At 49.1% G+C, this 18192-nt stretch overlaps 1 protein-coding gene and 2 gene segments (V, D, J or C); 2 read left to right on the top strand and 1 right to left on the bottom strand.

Annotated features, from left to right (window-relative positions):
* Positions 1 to 18192, top strand: part of LOC115642209 — a 440558-nt gene that overhangs the window by 298415 nt on the left and 123951 nt on the right. The gene's annotated exons all lie outside the window — the stretch shown is intronic.
* LOC115642322 overlaps positions 1 to 18192 on the top strand; it is a 166925-nt gene that overhangs the window by 82920 nt on the left and 65813 nt on the right.
* On the bottom strand, positions 5425 to 13225 carry LOC115642325. The segment is given in 7 exon segments: positions 5425 to 5982; positions 6480 to 6809; positions 7869 to 8183; positions 9392 to 9712; positions 10025 to 10351; positions 11815 to 12123; positions 13153 to 13225. Coding segments are annotated over 7 exon segments (1998 nt in total).

Genomic DNA, 18192 nt, shown 5'->3' with positions numbered 1-18192 from the left:
ACAGAATATACAGAAATGCCAGAGGTGCTTAATGACGTCTGTGTTTCGATTTTCACCAACAAGGTGGGTGGCGATTGGACGTCTAACATAGTGAATGCCAGTGAAAATGAGGTGGGATCAGAGGTTAAAATAGGGAAAAAATAAGGTAAAAATTACTTAGATAAATTAGTTGGCTTCAAGTCATCAGAGCCTGATGAAATACATCCTAGAATACTCAAGGAGCTGTCTGAGGATATCTGAGCCACTAGCAATTATCTTTGAAAAGTCAGGGAGAATAGGAGAGATTCCAGAAGACCAGAAAAGGGCAAATAGAGTGCCCATCTATAAAAATGAAAATAAGGACAACCCAGGGAATTACAGACCAAGCAGCTTAACTTCTGTACCCAGAAAGATAATGGAGCAAATAATTAAGCAATCAATTTGCAAACATGTAGAAAAAAATAAGATGATAAGTAACAACATGGATTTATGAAGAACAAATCATGTCAAACCAACCAGCTCGCTCTCTTTAACAGAGTAACAAGGCTTGTGGATAGGGAGGAAGTGGTAGATGCGGTATATCTTGACTTTAGTAAGGCTTTTGATACTGTCTTGCATGACCTTCTCATAAACAAACTAGGGAAATGCAACCTAGATAGAGCTACTGTAAGGTGGGTGCATAACTGGTTGGAAAACCATTCCCAGAGAGTAGTTATCAGTGGTTTACAGTCATGCTGGAAGGGTATAATGAGTGGGGTCCCACAGGGATCAGTTCTGGGTTTGGTTCTGTTCAAGATCTTCATCCATAATTTAGATAAGAGCATACAGAGTACACTTTTATAAAGTTTACCGATGATACCAAGCCGGGAGGGGTTGCAAGTGCTTTGGAGGATCGCATTAAAATTCACAGTGATCTGGACAAACTGGAGAAATGGTTTGAAGTAAATAGGATGAAATTCAATAAGGAAAAATGCTAAATACTCCATTTAGGAGGGAACAATCAGTTGCACGCATACAAAATGGGCAATGACTGTCTAGGAAGGAACACTGCAGAAAGGGATCTGGGGGTCATAGTGGATCACAAGTTAAGCATGAGTCAGCAGTGTAACACTATTGCAAAAAAAAGTGAACATCATTCTGGGACATATTATCAGGGCAGTTGTAAACAAGACACGAGAAGTCATTCTTCTGAACTACTCCACACTGATTAGGCCTCAACTGGAGTCTTGTGTCCAGTTCTGGGCACCACATTTCAGGAAAGATGTGGACAAATTGGAGAAAGTCAGAGAAGAGCAACAAAAATGATTAAAGGTCTAGAAAACATGACCTGTGAGGGAAGATTAAAAACTGGGTTTGTTTAGTCTGGAAAAGAGAAGGCTGAGAGGGGACATGATAACCGTTTTCAAGAACATAAAAGGCTGTTACAAGGAGAAGGGAGAAAAATTGTTCTCCTTAACCTCTGAGGATAGGACAAGAAGCAATGGGCTTCAATTGCAGAAAGGGAGGTGTGAGCTGGACATTAGAAAAGGCTTCCTGTCAGGGTGGTTAAGTACTGAAATAAGTTGACTAGGGAGGTTGTGGAATCTCCATTATTGGAGGTTTTTAAGAGCGGATCAGACAAACACCTGTCAGAGATGATCTAGTTAATATTTAGTCCTGCCATGAGTGCAGGGGACTGAACTAGATGAGCTCTCGAAGTCCCTTCCAGATCTTTGAGGCTATGATTCTATGACTCCCCACTGACCCACTGGTGGACCACTCCACCACTGCTAGGGCCCTGGGTCAGGACCCGGTGGAGTTGAGTGGGCCCCTGTCCCCCTACCCTGGTGTCATAAACAGATGGTTAAGGGTTAATGTCTCTTTTACCTGTAAAGGGTTAAGAAACTCAGTAAACCTGGCTGACACCTGACCAGAGGACCAACAGGGGGACAAGATACTTTCAAATCTTGATGGAGGGAAGTCTTTGTTTGTGCTTTTTGTTTGGTTCGTTGTTCGCTCTCGGGACTGAGAGGAACGGGACATCATTCCAGGCTCTCCAATCTTTCTGAATCAGTCTCTCATGTTTCAAAATTGTAAGTAATAGCCAGGCAAGGCGGATTAGTCTTATGTTTGTTTTCTTAACTTGTAAATGTGTCTTTTTGCTGGAAGGATTTTTACCTCTGTTTGCTGTAACTTTGAATCTAAGGCTAGGGGGGAGGGGAGTCCCTCTAGTTTATATGATTCTGAGTACCCTGTAAAGCATTTTCCATCCTGATTTTACAGAGATAATTTTTACCTTTTCTCTCTTTAATTAAAAGCTTTCTTTTTAAGAACCTGATTGATTTTTCCTTGATTTAAGACCCAAGGGATTTGGGTCTTGGGTTCCCCAGGGAAGGCTTTGGGGGAACAGAAGTGTGCCAGACACCGACTTCTGGCTGGTGGCAGTATAGCAGATTTTAGCTAGTAATTAAGCTTAAAAGTGTTCAGACAGGTCTCCACTTTTTGTACCATAAAGTTCAAAGTGGGGGAAAAAACCTTGACACCTGGCCATCACCCCATCTAGTGATGGCCCCTGGGTTTGGCCATTACACTACACTCCCCTACATTGGAGGGCCTCTCTATTCACTTTGGCTGCTAGGCCACGCTCCCCTGCACTCAAGGGCTGCTGTATTCATTCTAACCCCTAGGAAACAAAATCCTGCACTTGAGGGTTGATATATTGACCCTGGGCACTAGGCCTGTCATAAACAGATAGTCAAGGGTTAATGTCTCTTTTACCTGTAAAGGGTTAAGAAGCTCAGTGAACCTGACTGACACCTGACCAGAGGACCAATAGGGAGACAAGTTACTTTCAAATCTTGGTGGAGGGAAGTCTTTGTTTGTGTTCTTTGTTTTGGGTGTTGTTCGCTCTTGGGACTAAGCGGGACCAGACGTACATCCAGGCTCTCCAAATCTTTCTGAATCAGTCTCTCATGTTTCAAAATTGTAAGTAACAGCCAGGCAAGGCGGATTAGTCTTATGTTTGTTTTCTTAACTTGTGAACGTTTCTTTTTGCTGGAAGGATTTTTACCTCTGTTTGCTGTAACTTTGAATCTAAGGCTGAGGGGGGTCCCTCTGGTCTATAGGAATCTGAGTACCCTGTAAAGCATTTTCCATCTTGATTTTACAGAGATAATTTTGACCTTTCTTTCTTTAATTAAAAGCTTTCTTTTTAAGAGCCTGATTGATTTTTCCTTCTTTCAAGATCCAAGGAGATTGGGTCTGGACTCCCCAGGAATTGGTGGGGGAAAAGGAGGGGGGATGGTTAATTTCTCCTTGTTTTAAGATCCAAGGGGTTTGGATCTGTGTTCCCCAGGGAACTGGAGAAGTCCCTCAAGGCTGCCTAGAGAGGGGAAAGTTTTGGGGGTACAGATAGTGTTCCAGACACTGAAATTTCTGAGTGGTGGCAGTGTTACTAGATCTAAGTTAGTAATTAAGCTTAGAAGTGTTCATGCAGGTCCCCACATTTGTACTCTAATGTTCAAAGTGGGGGGGAAAAACCTTGACAAGGCCACACCGCTCTGTGCTCATGGGTGGCCATATTCTCTCAGCCCATTAGGCCACACAGCCCAGAACCCAAGGGATGCCACTTAGACTCTGGCAATTAGCCCGCATTGTGGTGAGGCCAGGACAGTCTGGCAGACTGAATCTGCAGTGTCAGCACAACCCTGATCCACCCCACACTGCTTTATTCCACATTTGTATCTGTCCAGCCATTGGCTCCTCTTAAGCCTCTCTATACTAAATTACAGACCTGTACTGCCTGGTACTTTCTCCCCATGGAGGTACTTATACATATCCATGAAGCCATCTCCTGAATGTCTCTTTCAGCCAATTCGTCTCCTCCTGTCTCTCACTGGAAGCCATTTTCTCCAGCCCTCTAAACATTTTTCTAGCTCTCTTTTGCACCTTCTCCAATTTTTCAACCTTCTTTTGAATATTGGACAAGAGAATGGCCACAGTGCATGTGACCAATGGTCCAGCTACCCCAGGACCCTGTCTTCCAACAGTGGCTAATGCCAGAGGTATCAGAGGGAATAACCAGATCAGGGCAATTATTGAGTCATCCATCTGCTGTCAGACAGAACCAGCCTATGACAGGCAGAGCCTTAGGGACAACAAGAGCTTAGGGCTGCATCCATGACCATCTTGGCTAATAACCTTTGATGGATTTATCCTCCATGAACTTGCTAATTCTTCTTTGAACCCAACTATATTTCTGGCCATCACAACATCTCCTGACCACTAGTTCCAGGGGTAGACTCTGGTGTGGGACGAAATATTTCCTTGTGTTTGTTTTAAACCAGCTGCTATTTAATCTCAGTGGGTGACCCCTGGTTCTTGTGTTATGTGAAGGGGGAAATAACACTTCCTTATTTACTTGCTCCACACAAGTCACGATTTTATAGACCTCAATCATATTTCCCCTTAGTCATTTTTTTTCTAAGATGGAAAGTCCCAGCCTTTCTAATCTCTCTTCAAACAGAAGCTGTTCCATCCCTATGATCAATTTTCTCCCCTCTCTGTACCTTCTCCATTTCTAATACACCTTTCTTGACATGGGGAGATCAGAATTGCATGAGGTATTCAAGCTGTGGACATACCATGGATTTATATGGTGGCACTATAAGATTTACTATTTTTTGTCTCCCCCTTTCCTAATGATTCTGCCCATTGTTACCTTTTCTGACTGTCACTGCATGTTGACTCCAGAACTGAAGGCTGGTCCAGTATCAGTCCCCCTAAGCGCGTACACAGAGGTGAAATCACTTCCCCTGCACCCCACCCCGTGTTCATACATCCAGGGATAGGGCTGGTGGGAATGGAGGCTCCTAACTCAGTCTCACCCGCCGCCTAGCTCCCGGCAGACATAACACCAGATTCCTGGGGGCTCTGCCTCTCACCTAATGTGGTCCGGTGAGGAAGCATGTCCAAGGAGTTCTGATGCCAGACTGGCTAGGACTACATTGCTAGACAGATGCAACGGTTAGGAAACAAGTCTTGGAGATGGGAAATCAGGGCTCTATTTCCACTTCTACCACTGACCTGCAGTGTGACCAGATACAAGCCGCTTAGTCTGGGGTCTTTAAAGGACTTTGAGGAAATGAGGTGCCAGTGAAATAAACTCACAGTTGCAGTGGGAGTTGAGTGTCTCACTCCTTGTTAGTGTCCCAATTTTAATCCCTTTGTGCCCAAATACCCCCTCCCAGCCTTTCTCTGCTTGGTTCCAGGACGTTTGCTCTACGTCTGTTTATGTAGTGCTCATCCAATGGGGCCCTAGCAATCCATGGGGAAAGGAGGATGGCTAGAGCGAAAGAATAAAAGAAAGAGGGGTGGATAGATACATTTAGATATTGTGGGACGAAGTGTGGGTTGGTAGATAAGATGAACGGACAGTCTCAGGCAGAGGACACACCCTTCATCACAAACTCTAGCATGGTGCATTTTATTTGGGCATATCCCGCACACAGCCACGCTCCGTACACCAGAGCTCCCACAGCTTTACACACAGGCTCAGAGGAATCCCAGACCCCACAAGGCTCCGTGACCAACTCAGATATGCCATGAGGAGCCCGTGGGGCTCTGATCCTCAGTAGCAAGTGACGTCGGTGTAGGACAAGATCACAGAGACATTGACGGCGGTGGGTTTACCAGAGGCTTTGTACACGCTCTGGTGGATGAAGGTCATGGGCAGACCCTCGTGCCCCACCACACAGGGGTAGATGTCCCCCCGCTCCCATTCGGACGCCAAGACATTGACCTTGCTGTAGATGAAGTAGCGCTCCTCCTTCCCAGCCTCCTGCATGGGGCCGACATTGGTGTAGGCTTCCTGGGGCACGGGCCGATCCTGCTGGGTCCATGTCACCAAGATGTCTCTGGGCCGGAACCCGGAGGCCAGGCAGGTGATGGTGGTTGATTCCCGGAGAGCCAGTTCCTCAACATGAGGAGGGGAGATGTAGACAGAAGGGGCCCGGAGGGAGACCACTGCCATGAGAAACAGCAAGGGATTAATGCTAAGGATTGGGACCCAGAGTCCTGGCTACCATTCCCCACCTTCATCGCCCTGCAATATCCCACTAGACCCCCTCACGCCCCTCCCAGATCCATAGACAGAATCCAGGAATTCGGGCCACACTAACCCACTACATCCAAATACCTACCATGAAAAGGGGCTAGAACCCAGGTGTCACAGCCTCCAGTCTCCCTGTTCTAGCCCACTACATCCCACTCCCCTGCCAGAGACAGAAAAAGAACCCAGGAGTCCTGACTCTCCATCCCCTTCTCTCTCATCAATTTCCACATTTCATCCCACCCACAAATTTGTGACTCCCCGTCCCAAACACCTGAAACCGGATCAGAGCTGGGGCCCCCTAGAGACAGAAGGTCCCACGTCCCATTCCCCACACCCTGTGCCAGCCACTCCCCCAGCCTGCAGCCCCATTGGAGCTGGCGCCCCCTAAGGGGAAAGGCTGAGTTCTTACTGTGACTCTTGTGGATGGTCTTGACAATGGCCGATGGGAAGTCTTGGTGCTTCATGGTGCAGGTGAACTCCTCCCCCGCCTGCCACTCCTCCACGCACACCCGCAGGATGCTGGTTGCACTGTAGGTGCCATCTTCCTGCAGCACCGGATCCCTGGAGACCACGGCAAACAGGCCCCCGCTACCCCGGTTCCAGGAGACCTCCAGGCTGCCGGGGGTCTCCATGCCACTCACCAAACAACTGATGGTGGCGTTCTGCGCTATGTAGAGGTCCTCCAGGGAAGGGAGGAGGAGAGACACCTCCAGAGGGTGTTGATTACAGTTGCTGATACCTGGTGGGGGCAGGAGGAGGCGTTGAGGGCTGGGCTGAGCAAATATTTCAATGGGCACCCAGAGCCCAGGGGCTGTTTGGGAAAGGGGCTGAGCATCATTGGACTTGTAAATAGGGCACTGAGTTCCCTGGTGGAAGGGGCGGGACACTCATCTTATGGAGCAGCAGGAACAATGGCCGAGATTTTCCAGCCAACCGAGGGATTGAGATTCCTGACTTCCATTATGGTTATTTGGGTCTCTGGGAGCCAGGAGCAAATCTGAAGGTCTCCAGTTTTGTTAGGAGAAAGCCCCATTGCAGAAAACATGGCTGGGGCCAGACCTGCCGTGGTTGCTAAACTCAGGGTACTTCTGGCCTGAAATTCATGAGCTTAATGGCGCTCCTGAGCTCAGCGTGGTTATCCCTGTTTCCCAGAGATGGCAGCTGGGACACAGAGGACAAATGACCTGCCCATGGTCATGCCTGGCACCCAGACCCCCCGATCTAACCACTAAACACCTCACCACACCCAGGACTGAGGACGGAACTTGTGTTCCCTAAACCCTTACCCCCTGCACAGGCAGAAGGGCCATTTACGTTTCACACCCATCATCTGCCAAGATCCCTCAGGGCATGAGTCCCCCAACTCCCACTGCAAACCGATGGGGGAGGGCAGAACTTGAATCGCTTTAGAAGTCTCAGCCAGGAAGCCCAGATTCATTGGAGCCCTGGCACCCAGGGACAAAGGCCTCTCTTGAATGTTCTCTGAAGGATATGCATGGTCTGGCTCATGAAATAAGTTTGTAAAGTGGATCCTGCTGGAGCTGGGAGTCCAGATTCATATGCATGCCCAGTCCCCACTGTGGGACAATAGAACTGAGGGGTTTCTCTCCTTTATTTGCATGAATTCATCAGCTTCTCAATCTGATACGGCATCATAATGGAGATAGAAATCCTTCATTGCCACTCCTCCCACCAGGGTTCACATGGAGTCATGCAGATGTTCATGCCATTGGCTGGATGACATCAGAAAGCGTGTGGACATCCCCAAATTAATAACTGCCTCTGAGAATCCACTTACCAAGGGACACCTTTTCCACAACCTTCTTTGGCTCTTCTATGGCCGGGTGATGCACCACGCAGGTATAATTTCCATCTCCTTGACTTTGCTCAACCTTGAGGATGCTGTAGGCAGAGAAAGTGCCACTTCCTGACACAAGGCCATTATTGTAACTCGACTTGAGTTCTGGGGAGTTGTTCTTCAACCATGAGATGCTGATCTCTTCTGGGTAAAAGCCGCCAGCTTCACAGATGAGAGTCAAGGAGACTCTATTCCCGGAGATGTCTTCGTGGTAGGCTCGGGAGATGGTGACTGAGGGCTCATTCTTCCTGATGCCTAAATGAAAAGGAAGAGGGGCAAGAGAAGAAGAAGATTTGCTTTGCATATCTAAGTTAAGGACTTAGCTCCAGCAGCTATCACTGTGTGAAGGGGCCAGGGAGGGCATTTGTTCAGGGTACGTGTGAAGCTAGACCAGGCAAAATAAAAACCCAACCACTGAGCATCATCTCCCTTGAAACTCAAGGAACCTGGACCTTCACCCAAGAACTCAGCTGAACTCCCAAGCCTTCCCCAGAGAATGCACAGTGAGCTTCTCAATCTTCAACCTTAAACGGCAACAACTTAACACCATCATCTTCGTCTTCATCACCATTGTCATATTCATCTTCTTCACCTCCCTTATCTTCATAATCACTTCCTTCCTCTTTATCTTCATCTTCTCCAGCAATCTAACATTTTATCTCCTTCAGCATTTTCATTTCCCTCTTCATTGTCATCGACACAATCTTCATCCCCTTCAAGATCATCATCAGGATCATTATCCTCAGTTTGGCTTTAGAGTAACGCAGAGGGGCAGGGGGCTTTCAGCTGGTCCTGCGTCCCAAACCTGAACTCTCACCCCAAACATTGAATCTCCTCTTCATCGAAGTCTCCATCATGCATCATCGTGACATTGGGTCACCAACCCATTTCTCACTCCGACAGAGCCTCTTCCCTCCTTCAAATGCTCCCAGCAAAATTCAACACAATTGAGATTTTCAAAGGCTGCCTTACGGACTTGGACAACTTGGGTATTTCAATGGGATTTGGGCACCTTACTCCAATGGAGACTCTTAGAGAGTCTCACCCGAAATATCCCATAAAGGCCAGATGCCAGGTGACAAGCAGCAGCCTGATTTCCAGAAGTAAGAAGTACAGAGGCACGTCAGATCAGAGCCCCTAGCAGGCCACATCCACGTTTACCAGGGAGCTGAGGGAATGAAATTCTTAGAGGAGCTGGAATTTAATGATCAGACAGAGAATCCTGGGAAAACTGTGCAAGTGGAAATTAGTGAGAGATTGAGAATGAGAAATTCACAGAGGAAATACTAATTCTACCTGCTCACACCCCTGTGCTGAGGGCCTAGGTGCCGCTAAAGTCCTTCTTGGAGGGTTAACTGGGACATAAAGGCTGCCTAGGACTTGTGCGGAGTGAGTTTCACCCTCCAGTCCCAATTCACAGTAACTGGAGTTTGCCTTTCCTTTGAGATGCCAAGGCTCCTCACCTGTTTTGCTCATGGTTATGTCCTGGGTTAGTTCTCCAGAACAGGGTGTGGTCACTTTGCAGGTAAATTGGGTGCCTTGTCCCCATTGTGCCAGCGACACAGGGTGAGAACTGACCAGGCTGGTGGTCCCGTTGCTGTTCTTCTTGGGGGGTTCTGTCTTCGCCGCAGAGCTGACTTGCCCATTCACTTTCCATGCGATTCTGCTGGCTGCTAAGTCATAGCCCAGAACTAGACAGGTAACATGACCAGAATTTTTCATGACGTCTTCATAGGAGGGTTTGGTTAAGTAGATGGCTGGGTCAAGTGAGCTTCTCAGGCAGGCTGAGAAATGCAAAGAGATGTCATTGACCAGTTCAAATAATGTGGAAAGGCAGAAAAAGACGATTGAAATCTAATCTAATCTAATCTATCCCTTACCCACCTCCAGCAGAACACTCCTAGTGTCCCTCTCATCCAGCCAGCCCTGGTATCTCTTTCTCTTCCCATCCACCTACAGCGCCAGTTTCTCTATGGCACTCCTGTGTCTCCCATCACATTGGGGTCTAGGTGAAATCCCACCTACCCTTAGGCAGGGCTGGTTTCTCAGTAACTCTCCACCCCACCTCCCCGCCATGCACGGGCCCAGCCCCTCACCCAAGCACTTGCTGGTGTTGTGCATGGAGAGCTCTGCTCCCACTGCTGGGTGGGTCACTTGGCAGGTGCAGACGTCCCCCTTCTCCCAGCTCTGCTTGGTGACGTTCATGCGGCTCTGCCCCATGTAGAAGCCGTCTGTGCCCATTGCAGAGGAAAAGGCCGGGGTAAGGGGGCTGCTCTCCTTTCCATTCACCAGCCATTTCACGTTGGCTTGGTCGGGTTTGAAGCTCAGAAGGAGGCAAACCAGCTCCAGCTGGCTCTCTGTGGGGCTCTCCTCACAGGTGGGGACCAGGAGGTGAACCTGGGGTGGTGCTGTCGAACCACACCCTGAGAGCAGAGAGAGGGGAAAACACAGTCCAGTGTTACTCTCTGTAGATCCCCAGCCCCCTTCCAGAGAGAGGGATAACTCTACAGTCCTCCCAGCACGAGTAACACCAGCCTTGTTTTGGTACGTTTACACTGCATACTTTAATCAGTCTCCAGGGCTGAGATTTTTCACAGCCATGTAAGGGATTAAAACAAATGGGAACAGGGCCCTTAAATCATCTAGGCAAATATTAAAAGCCTCCAGGCATTCTTCCTGCACATGCTGCATGGAGTGTGTTCTCCCTGGTAAACAGCTGGGACAAAGCTGGAACTTGAGCTGTGTTTGTTTATTTGAACGTTTCCCTCAATTAATGTCCCCTATTTAAGGGGGACCGTGGCACTGTACAGCATGACATGGCATCAGAAGAAAACCTGGGAGAGGACTGACTGTGTCTGACTACGGATAAAGGGTCAAATCCTCAGCTGATGTAAGTCAGCTCAGTGCCACTGACTTCAGAGGAGATCAGTCGATTTACACCCTTAAAGTTGAGACCCCAGAATGCCTAGGTTTGTGGCTCTGAGCTTGTATCCATTTCAAAAGATGCCTCAGAAAAGCCGAAGTGCAAGGAACACTCTCAGCTCCATGACAAAGGTGTAACCAGTGCTAGCTCGTAAGGGGGTATAGTCCCTTTAAGGCCAGTGGTTGCTGGGAATTGTAGTCCCATGGGGCTGCTTGCTGCTGTCTATATCAGGGAAAGCTTCTGGCTCAGTGCTGAGGAAAGCGCCTGAGGGGGAATCTCTAGATGTGGACAGGCAGTAGGCCTAGGAACCATACAGGGAAGGTGGCCTAGTGGAAAAGTGGGGGGCTGCCCATGCGGCCAACTGAACGCTGGGGGGCTCTGGTGGCCAGGACCCTGGGCTCAGAGTTGCACTGGTTTTGCTTTGAGGCTTTGGACTGACGCAGCAAATGGGCTTTGTTCTGCCTGCCCCAGTGGGAGGCGGTTGGGTTGGGTTTGGGTGAGGGTGAGGGTGAAAGGCAGTGAGCCGAAATTTCCCCTGTACAGAGGGGCCAGCATGCGGCTTAGGTGCCATTTCAGCCCAGCTGCAGGTCTGAGATTTCCCAAGGTGCCTAAGGGATTCGCATGCCAAGTTCTCATGGGAACCAGGTGCCTAAATCCTTTAGGCAGGGCTGAAAAATCCCCCACTTAGTGGAACGTAGGTCTCTGCCCCAGGCGCCTTTCACCCTAAGGTTTCCCTCCTTCAGGGGTCCGTGGAGGAGGCGCTGGGGGCAGGAGATCTGCAGTGACAAAGCACCAGGGCTCAGTGTGTTTCAACACTGGGCCAAACTTTCCCCAGACTTTCAGGCTGAGGTTTTTCCAAAGGCGCCTGCGGGATGTGGATTAAGATTCACTGGCTCCCAGACCCTCTAGGCGCTTTGAAAAGCTCAGCCTGGCTGTGCCGCCCTCCCCTGCCGCGTGTCTTACACTCCTGAGGGAACTTCTTTGACTCAGTCGTTGCAGTCTCTTGATGTGTCACATCGCACTGGTAGGTGTCACCCTGCCGGGGCCTGGCAGGGATGATCAGCAGACTGCTCTGGGTGAAGCGCCCATTGCTCACCGTCACCTCTGGGAAAGTTGTGACCCCCTGGGTCACTTTGCCTGAATTCCACTTGATCTCCACTGGTGATGGGAAATAGCCCGTTACGAGGCAGGCCAAGCTTGTGTCCGGGGGCTCATTGCCAGTCTTGGTGCAGCAGGGAACCAGGGGGAAGATGGAGGGGGGTGTGGGGTTCACTGGAAAAATAAAGAGAATACAAGAGAAACCATCAAAAAGGGGGAAGAGGACTCAGGTTCTGTTCCCAGCTGCTGTGGGACCTTGGGCCTGTCACTGACCTTCTCTCTGCCTTTAACTTCCCATTCTGCAGTGGTGTCCTAGCGACGGGCGAAAAACACAAGAAATGGGATTCTGACCTCGACCGTTCCAGTGTAAACCTGGAGAAACTGCACTAGAATAGCTCTGCTTTGTGCAAGTGATGCTGAGAGGAGACTCTGGTCCTTTGCAAGGCACAAATATTCCCCAAGCACCTCACAACCTGAGTCCAGCCCATCTCAGCTCTCCGGTGTGAAGTGAGCATCATTACCCTCATTGAACAGATGGGGAAACTGAGGCATGGAGAGGTGACGTGGCTTCCCCAAGGTGACAGAGCGAGTCTGTGGGAGATCTGGGAATTGAAGCCAGTTCCCCGAGTCCCTTCCTCTGTTTGATCACAAGACCATTAGTTAAAGCTAGGGAAGAGCCCTCCATGAGACATGGATGGATGAGATAACCCAACATGCGCCCTTTCTCCTCCAGTCCCTGCCCTTCTGTGCAAACAGAGCTTTCAAACCATACACCTCGGCCTCTGGCCTCTTCAATCCACCTCTCTGGGACACTGACAGGTCCAGGGGAAATTTCACAGCTTTACAATACTTTGGGGGTTGCTGTCCTGATTTCTGGACTGTGGTGAACTCTCCAGGACTCACAGCTTTGGCCTCTCTTTCTAACTGCTCTGCTCGACCGGAAGGTGGGGCTTGGGCCAGGAATCGCCAGGGGACATGCCGATCACAGCGATCCCTTCTTGTGCCCTGAAACTCCACCAATCGATCAGTTCTAAACACATCAAATTGCAGTGGACATTCCACCACCAGTCACGGTGCGAGGAACCACCCAGCTACTTCTCACCACCGTCACAGGAGCAAGGACGAGAAGAGACCCTTTGTATAACAACAACAAACTGCCAGGAGACGTTAAAAGAAAGAAAAGATGCTAGAAAGGAGACATACTTGTGTGCAACTATGTACAGGACATCTATCCATCCCCATAGACGCCCACTGTCAATCTATCCATCCTGGGTGGGTGGGAGTCAGGACTCCTGGGTTTTCTCTCTGGTCTTTACGAGGTTAGTGCAGATGGGCTGAGACATCACCTCCTAGGGTCTGTCCCCAGCTGGGAGAGTGAACAAGGATCTCCAAGATTAGAGTGAGGGGGCTGGGAGTCAGGACTCCAGGGTTCTATCCCCAGTTCCAGGACAGCTGTAAAGTTTCCTTCTTCACCTTCCTGCATGGCAAGTTCTCAAAAAGACGCCCCAGGAGGCCTCAATCTTCTCTGAGGTCTGCGGCCTTTGTCACCGAATCTCTGGGGAAAACTGACCACCAAACAAACAACATGGGCTGAAAAGGGGAAGTTTACACAAATGAAAGTCACAGCGAGGTTGTTTTTCATTCCAGTTTTAGACCCCTGCACTCACCCACCTGTCCAGTTTTCACATCTTCCCACCAGCTGTAACAGTGAAAGCTCCCCAGAGGGCGTCATCTATTGTTCTCAATCTATAATTATCCTGACTTCCATCGGGGGGGTGGGGAGGAGAGGGGATGTCTGACAGGCAAAGATACCTCAGAAGAGCTTTGCAACAGACACAGAGCAGAGCTGGACTCCCAGACAGAACCCCCCGGTCTACAGTGTCGGGTCGTGACCCAACATGGCCAGTGATTTGGTGAGTCCATCCCAGGAAAGTGGCTGCTATTGGCTGGTGACATGAGTGCAGAGAGTGTTTTAACCCCCTCAGAGATAAATGGGGTGAAGCGTGTGCTAGAGAGGGGAGCAAGACACCTGGGTTCCCTCCCCAGCTCTGGGATGGGAGTGGGATCTAGCCATTAGAGTGGGGGGCTGGGAGCCAGGACTCCTGGGTTCTTTCCCAGGCTCTGGAAGGGGAGTAGGTTAGAGCAGGGTCTGGAAGCCAGGAGTATTGTTCTCTATTCTGACCTATGAAGGGCAGTGGGGTACGTCCCCCTGTGTGGACCCAATACCAGGGCAGGGTGCAGCTCATGGCTCCTCTGCACAGGCTGGATATGCTGCCCAGGCCAGGACGGGTACAGGCCAGGCTGTGCACCCCCCAGGCAGAGACGGGGGGACAGAGGTGCTTATCCCACACTCCAGCTATTAGCTGGGATAACAGCTTTGAAAGATATTTAACTATCTCAGGCAACTTCTTATTCTATTTTTTTAGTCATAAATGACAAATAAAATAGGATGGGCTATTGATTGATTGACAGGGTTTTTAACTCATTGCCAGATTGCTATTTTAATACATCAGCTAATTGATAGTTGACTTTATTAATCCAAATAAAGACATGAATGAATAGATAAATAAGGTTTTTCTCTGTGCATAATAGTGAGGAAAGGCAATAAAATATCTGTGCTTCTAAAATAAAAATACTTCCATGCTAGGATCTTTAATTGTAGTCTTAATTAAATGCCAATTAGATAAATAATATCAGTTTTTATGGCACCTTTTATTTTAATGTTTAACTGGAATTTAAACATGATCAGGTATTTCTAGGATAAATTTTTAAAGTATTTTAATCTTCTAAGCCCACCAAATACATAGTAAAAATAGTGATTCATTGCATAGATGGGGTATTTGTGCAGACTCCCAAAAGCGGTTGATTAGAGTGATAACTATGCTATCTATGACTGGGGACAAGGAACCCAGGTCACAGTTACTTCAGGTAAATCAATATTATTATTGCTCGTATGTCTAATAGTGAGGGAAGGAGGTTCTCTGTGTGAAAAGGGTCCCATCCTGCAATCTATAGTCTTCCAAAGTCCAAATGAGTTTGGGGGTATTCTTATGACTGCCAATCATAAATCAAACCTCTCTCTATTCCTATACACCCCAATCTCTCTTTCTCATTATCTATCTTTCTTACTGTATATCTAATTTTATCTAATCTGTCTGTGCAATCTGTCTATTCAATCTCTGTCTCTAATCTCTCACACTATTTTTTCCTATCTAATTTATCTGTCAATTTATATAGTCTATCTGTCTATGCGAGCTCCCTGTGTTTCATATCTACCTATTTATCTTACATTTCTGAGGATAAATTACCATTCTCACAATGACCCACGTAAAAACTTTAAATTTTGCCTCCTCCGACCCAACCTTCTGGCATTACAGACTGCAAATCTGACTTAAACTTTTTAGCACAATAGGACTGAGTTTAAAAATAATTGCTAAATTGATTTCTCTGTTAATATTGATTTATTGGTCCATAGGCCAGGATTATTTATGGTTTTTTCATGTTATTGTTGTTGAAAAAGATAAATAATCAGAAGCAATACGATTAGAAGGGAAATTTCACTCAATTTAAATTAAAGGATCAGATGAAAAATACTTAGCAATAGTTAAAACTAAATAATGACTTTCATTAAGATTTAAACTCTTAAATGCCTAAGTCGCAGTTGAAAATTGGGTTTAAGTTTATAGATCACTTAGTTGCTTTTGAAAATTGTACCTATTTGTCTAATGAACACCTCTAATAGAATTCAGTGAGCGTTTTAAAAGACAGAGACAAATGTTTCATGTTTTGTTACCATGGGGAAAATTATTAGAAAGCTTTTTTTGATAATTATTAAGCTAATAAATGTTATGGGTAAGATTAGTTGCCGGACTGTCATATTTGCCCCAGAAAGTCTCCCCTATAACTTTGATGACATGCTTCATTTTAAAGTTTAATCTAACAAAAGATCTATTTTCCCCTGACGGTACAAACCAAGTAATTATTCTCTATTTGGATTTGGGGGCTTTCAATGCCCTTTAGATCAAGTTGGGATTGTCAAAGAGGTTTAAGGGGTTAGATGTGGAACTTCCAATGCCTTTCATGGCTAATTCAGCCTCAGTCCATTATAAAATGGATGCTAGGAATTATTAATACTTTTAACAAAAGAGAGATTTTTGACACTCGCACTCCCATTAAGTAGCACTTTACTCCTGGAGCCATGATGTTCAAATCAGCAAGACCACTGCTGGATTAAAGTGCTACTCAGAGAGTCTCCGAATCTGAATTCACAATAATTAATCAAATAAAATAAAAGTGTTCCTTTGAGTGTAGAACCAAGATGTCCGATTCTGGCCTACAGTAGTTTAGCCTCCAGCTGGCAGAGGTTTGTTTTTCAGTTCCCTTTATTTTTAGACCGATGTTTCCATAAATAGCTGTGTCTGTATCAGCACCGGGCTGGGTGAGCAGGGTCCTAGTCCCCAGTGGTACCAGATCCCCCCTAGCTGGGTCTGTGTCAGCACTGGGCTGGGTGAGCAGGGTCCTGGTCCCCAGTGGTACCGGATCCCCCTAGCTGGGTCTGTGTTAGCACCAGCCTGGGTGAGCAGGTGCTGGTCCCCGGTGGTACTGGATCCCCCTAGCTCTGTCTGTATCAGCACCGGGCTGAGTGAGCAGGGTCCTGCTTCCCAGTGGTACCGGATCCCCCTACCTGGGTCTGTGTCAGCACCGGGCTGGGTGAGCAGAGTCCTAGCTCCCGGTGGTACCGGATTCCCCCTAGCTGGGTCGGTATAAGCATTGAGCTGGGTGAGCAGGGTCCTGGTCCCTGGTGGTACCGGATCCTCGCTAGCTGGGTCTGTATCAGTACCGGGCTGGGTGAGCAGGGTCCCAGTCCCAGGTGGCACCAGTCCCCCTAGCTGGGTCTGTGTTAGCACCGGGCTGGGTGAGCAGGGTCCTGGTTCCCAATGGTACCGGATCCCCCCTACCTGGGTCTGTGTCAGCACCGGGCTGGGTGAGCAGAGTCCTGCTTCCCGGTGGTACCGGATTCCCCCTAGCTGGGTCGGTATAAGCATTGAGCTGGGTGAGCAGGGTCCTGGTCCCTGGTGGTACCGGATCCTCACTAGCTGGGTCTGTATCATTACCATGCTGGGTGAGCAGGGTCCCAGTCCCAGGTGGCACCAGTCCCCCTAGCTGGGTCTGTGTTAGCACCGGGCTGGGTGAGCAGGGTCCTGGTTTCCAGTGGTACCGGATCCCCCTAGCTGGATCTGTGTTAGCATCGGGCTGGGTGAGCAGGGTCCTGGTTCCCAGTGGTATCGGATCCCCCTAGGTGAGTCTGTGTCAGCACTGGGCTGGGTGAGCAGGGTCCTGATTCCCGGTGCTACCGGATCCCCCCTAGCTGGTTCTGTGTCAGCACCGGGCTGGGTGAGCAGGGTCCCAGTCCCAGGTGGCACCAGTCCCCCTAGCTGGATCTGTGTTAGCACCGGGCAGGGGGATCAGGGTCCTGGTCCCTTGTGGTACCGGAACCCCCAACTGGGTCTGTATCAGCACCGGGCTGGGTGAGCAGGGTCCTGGTCCCCGGTGGTACCTGATCCCCCTAGGTGGGTCTGTGTCAGCAATGGGCTGTGTGAGCAGGGTCCTTGTTCCCGGTGGTACTGGATCCCCCTAGCTGGGTCTTTGTCAGCACCAGACTGGGTGAGCAGGGTCCTGGTTCCCAGTGGTACCGGATCCCCACTAGCGAGGTCTGTATCAGGTCTGTATCAGTACCAGATGCCCCCTAGCTGGGTCTGTGTTAGTACCGGGCTGGCTGAGCAGGGTCCTGGTCCCCGATGGTCAGGGGCTGCTCTAGGCATTTTGCCGCCCCAGGCACGGCAGACAGGATGCCTCCGGCAGTTTGTCGGTGGAGAGTCCACCTGCGGGAGGTCCACCGAAGCTGCGGGACCAGCAGACCCTCCGCAGGCATGCCACCGAAGGCAGCCTGCCTACCGCCATCGCAGCGCCGACACAGCGCCCCCCGCGGCTTGCCGCCCTATGCATGTGCTTGGCGTGCTGGGGCCTGGAGCCGCCCCTGCAGATGGTACTGGATCCCCCTAGCTGGGTCTATACCCCGGGCTGGGTGAGCAGGGTCCTGTTTCCCGGTGGTACCGGATCCCCCCTATCTAGTCTGTGTTAGCACCGGCCTGGGTGAGCAAGGTCCTGGTTCCCAGTTGTACTGGATCCCCCTAGCTGGGTCTGTATCAGCACTGGGCTGGGTGAGCAGGGTCCTGGTCCCTG

Source organism: Gopherus evgoodei, unplaced genomic scaffold (genome assembly GCF_007399415.2).
Source record: "Gopherus evgoodei ecotype Sinaloan lineage unplaced genomic scaffold, rGopEvg1_v1.p scaffold_39_arrow_ctg1, whole genome shotgun sequence".
Lineage (NCBI taxonomy): Eukaryota > Metazoa > Chordata > Testudines > Testudinidae > Gopherus > Gopherus evgoodei.
This window is presented reverse-complemented; position numbering and strand designations above follow the sequence as displayed.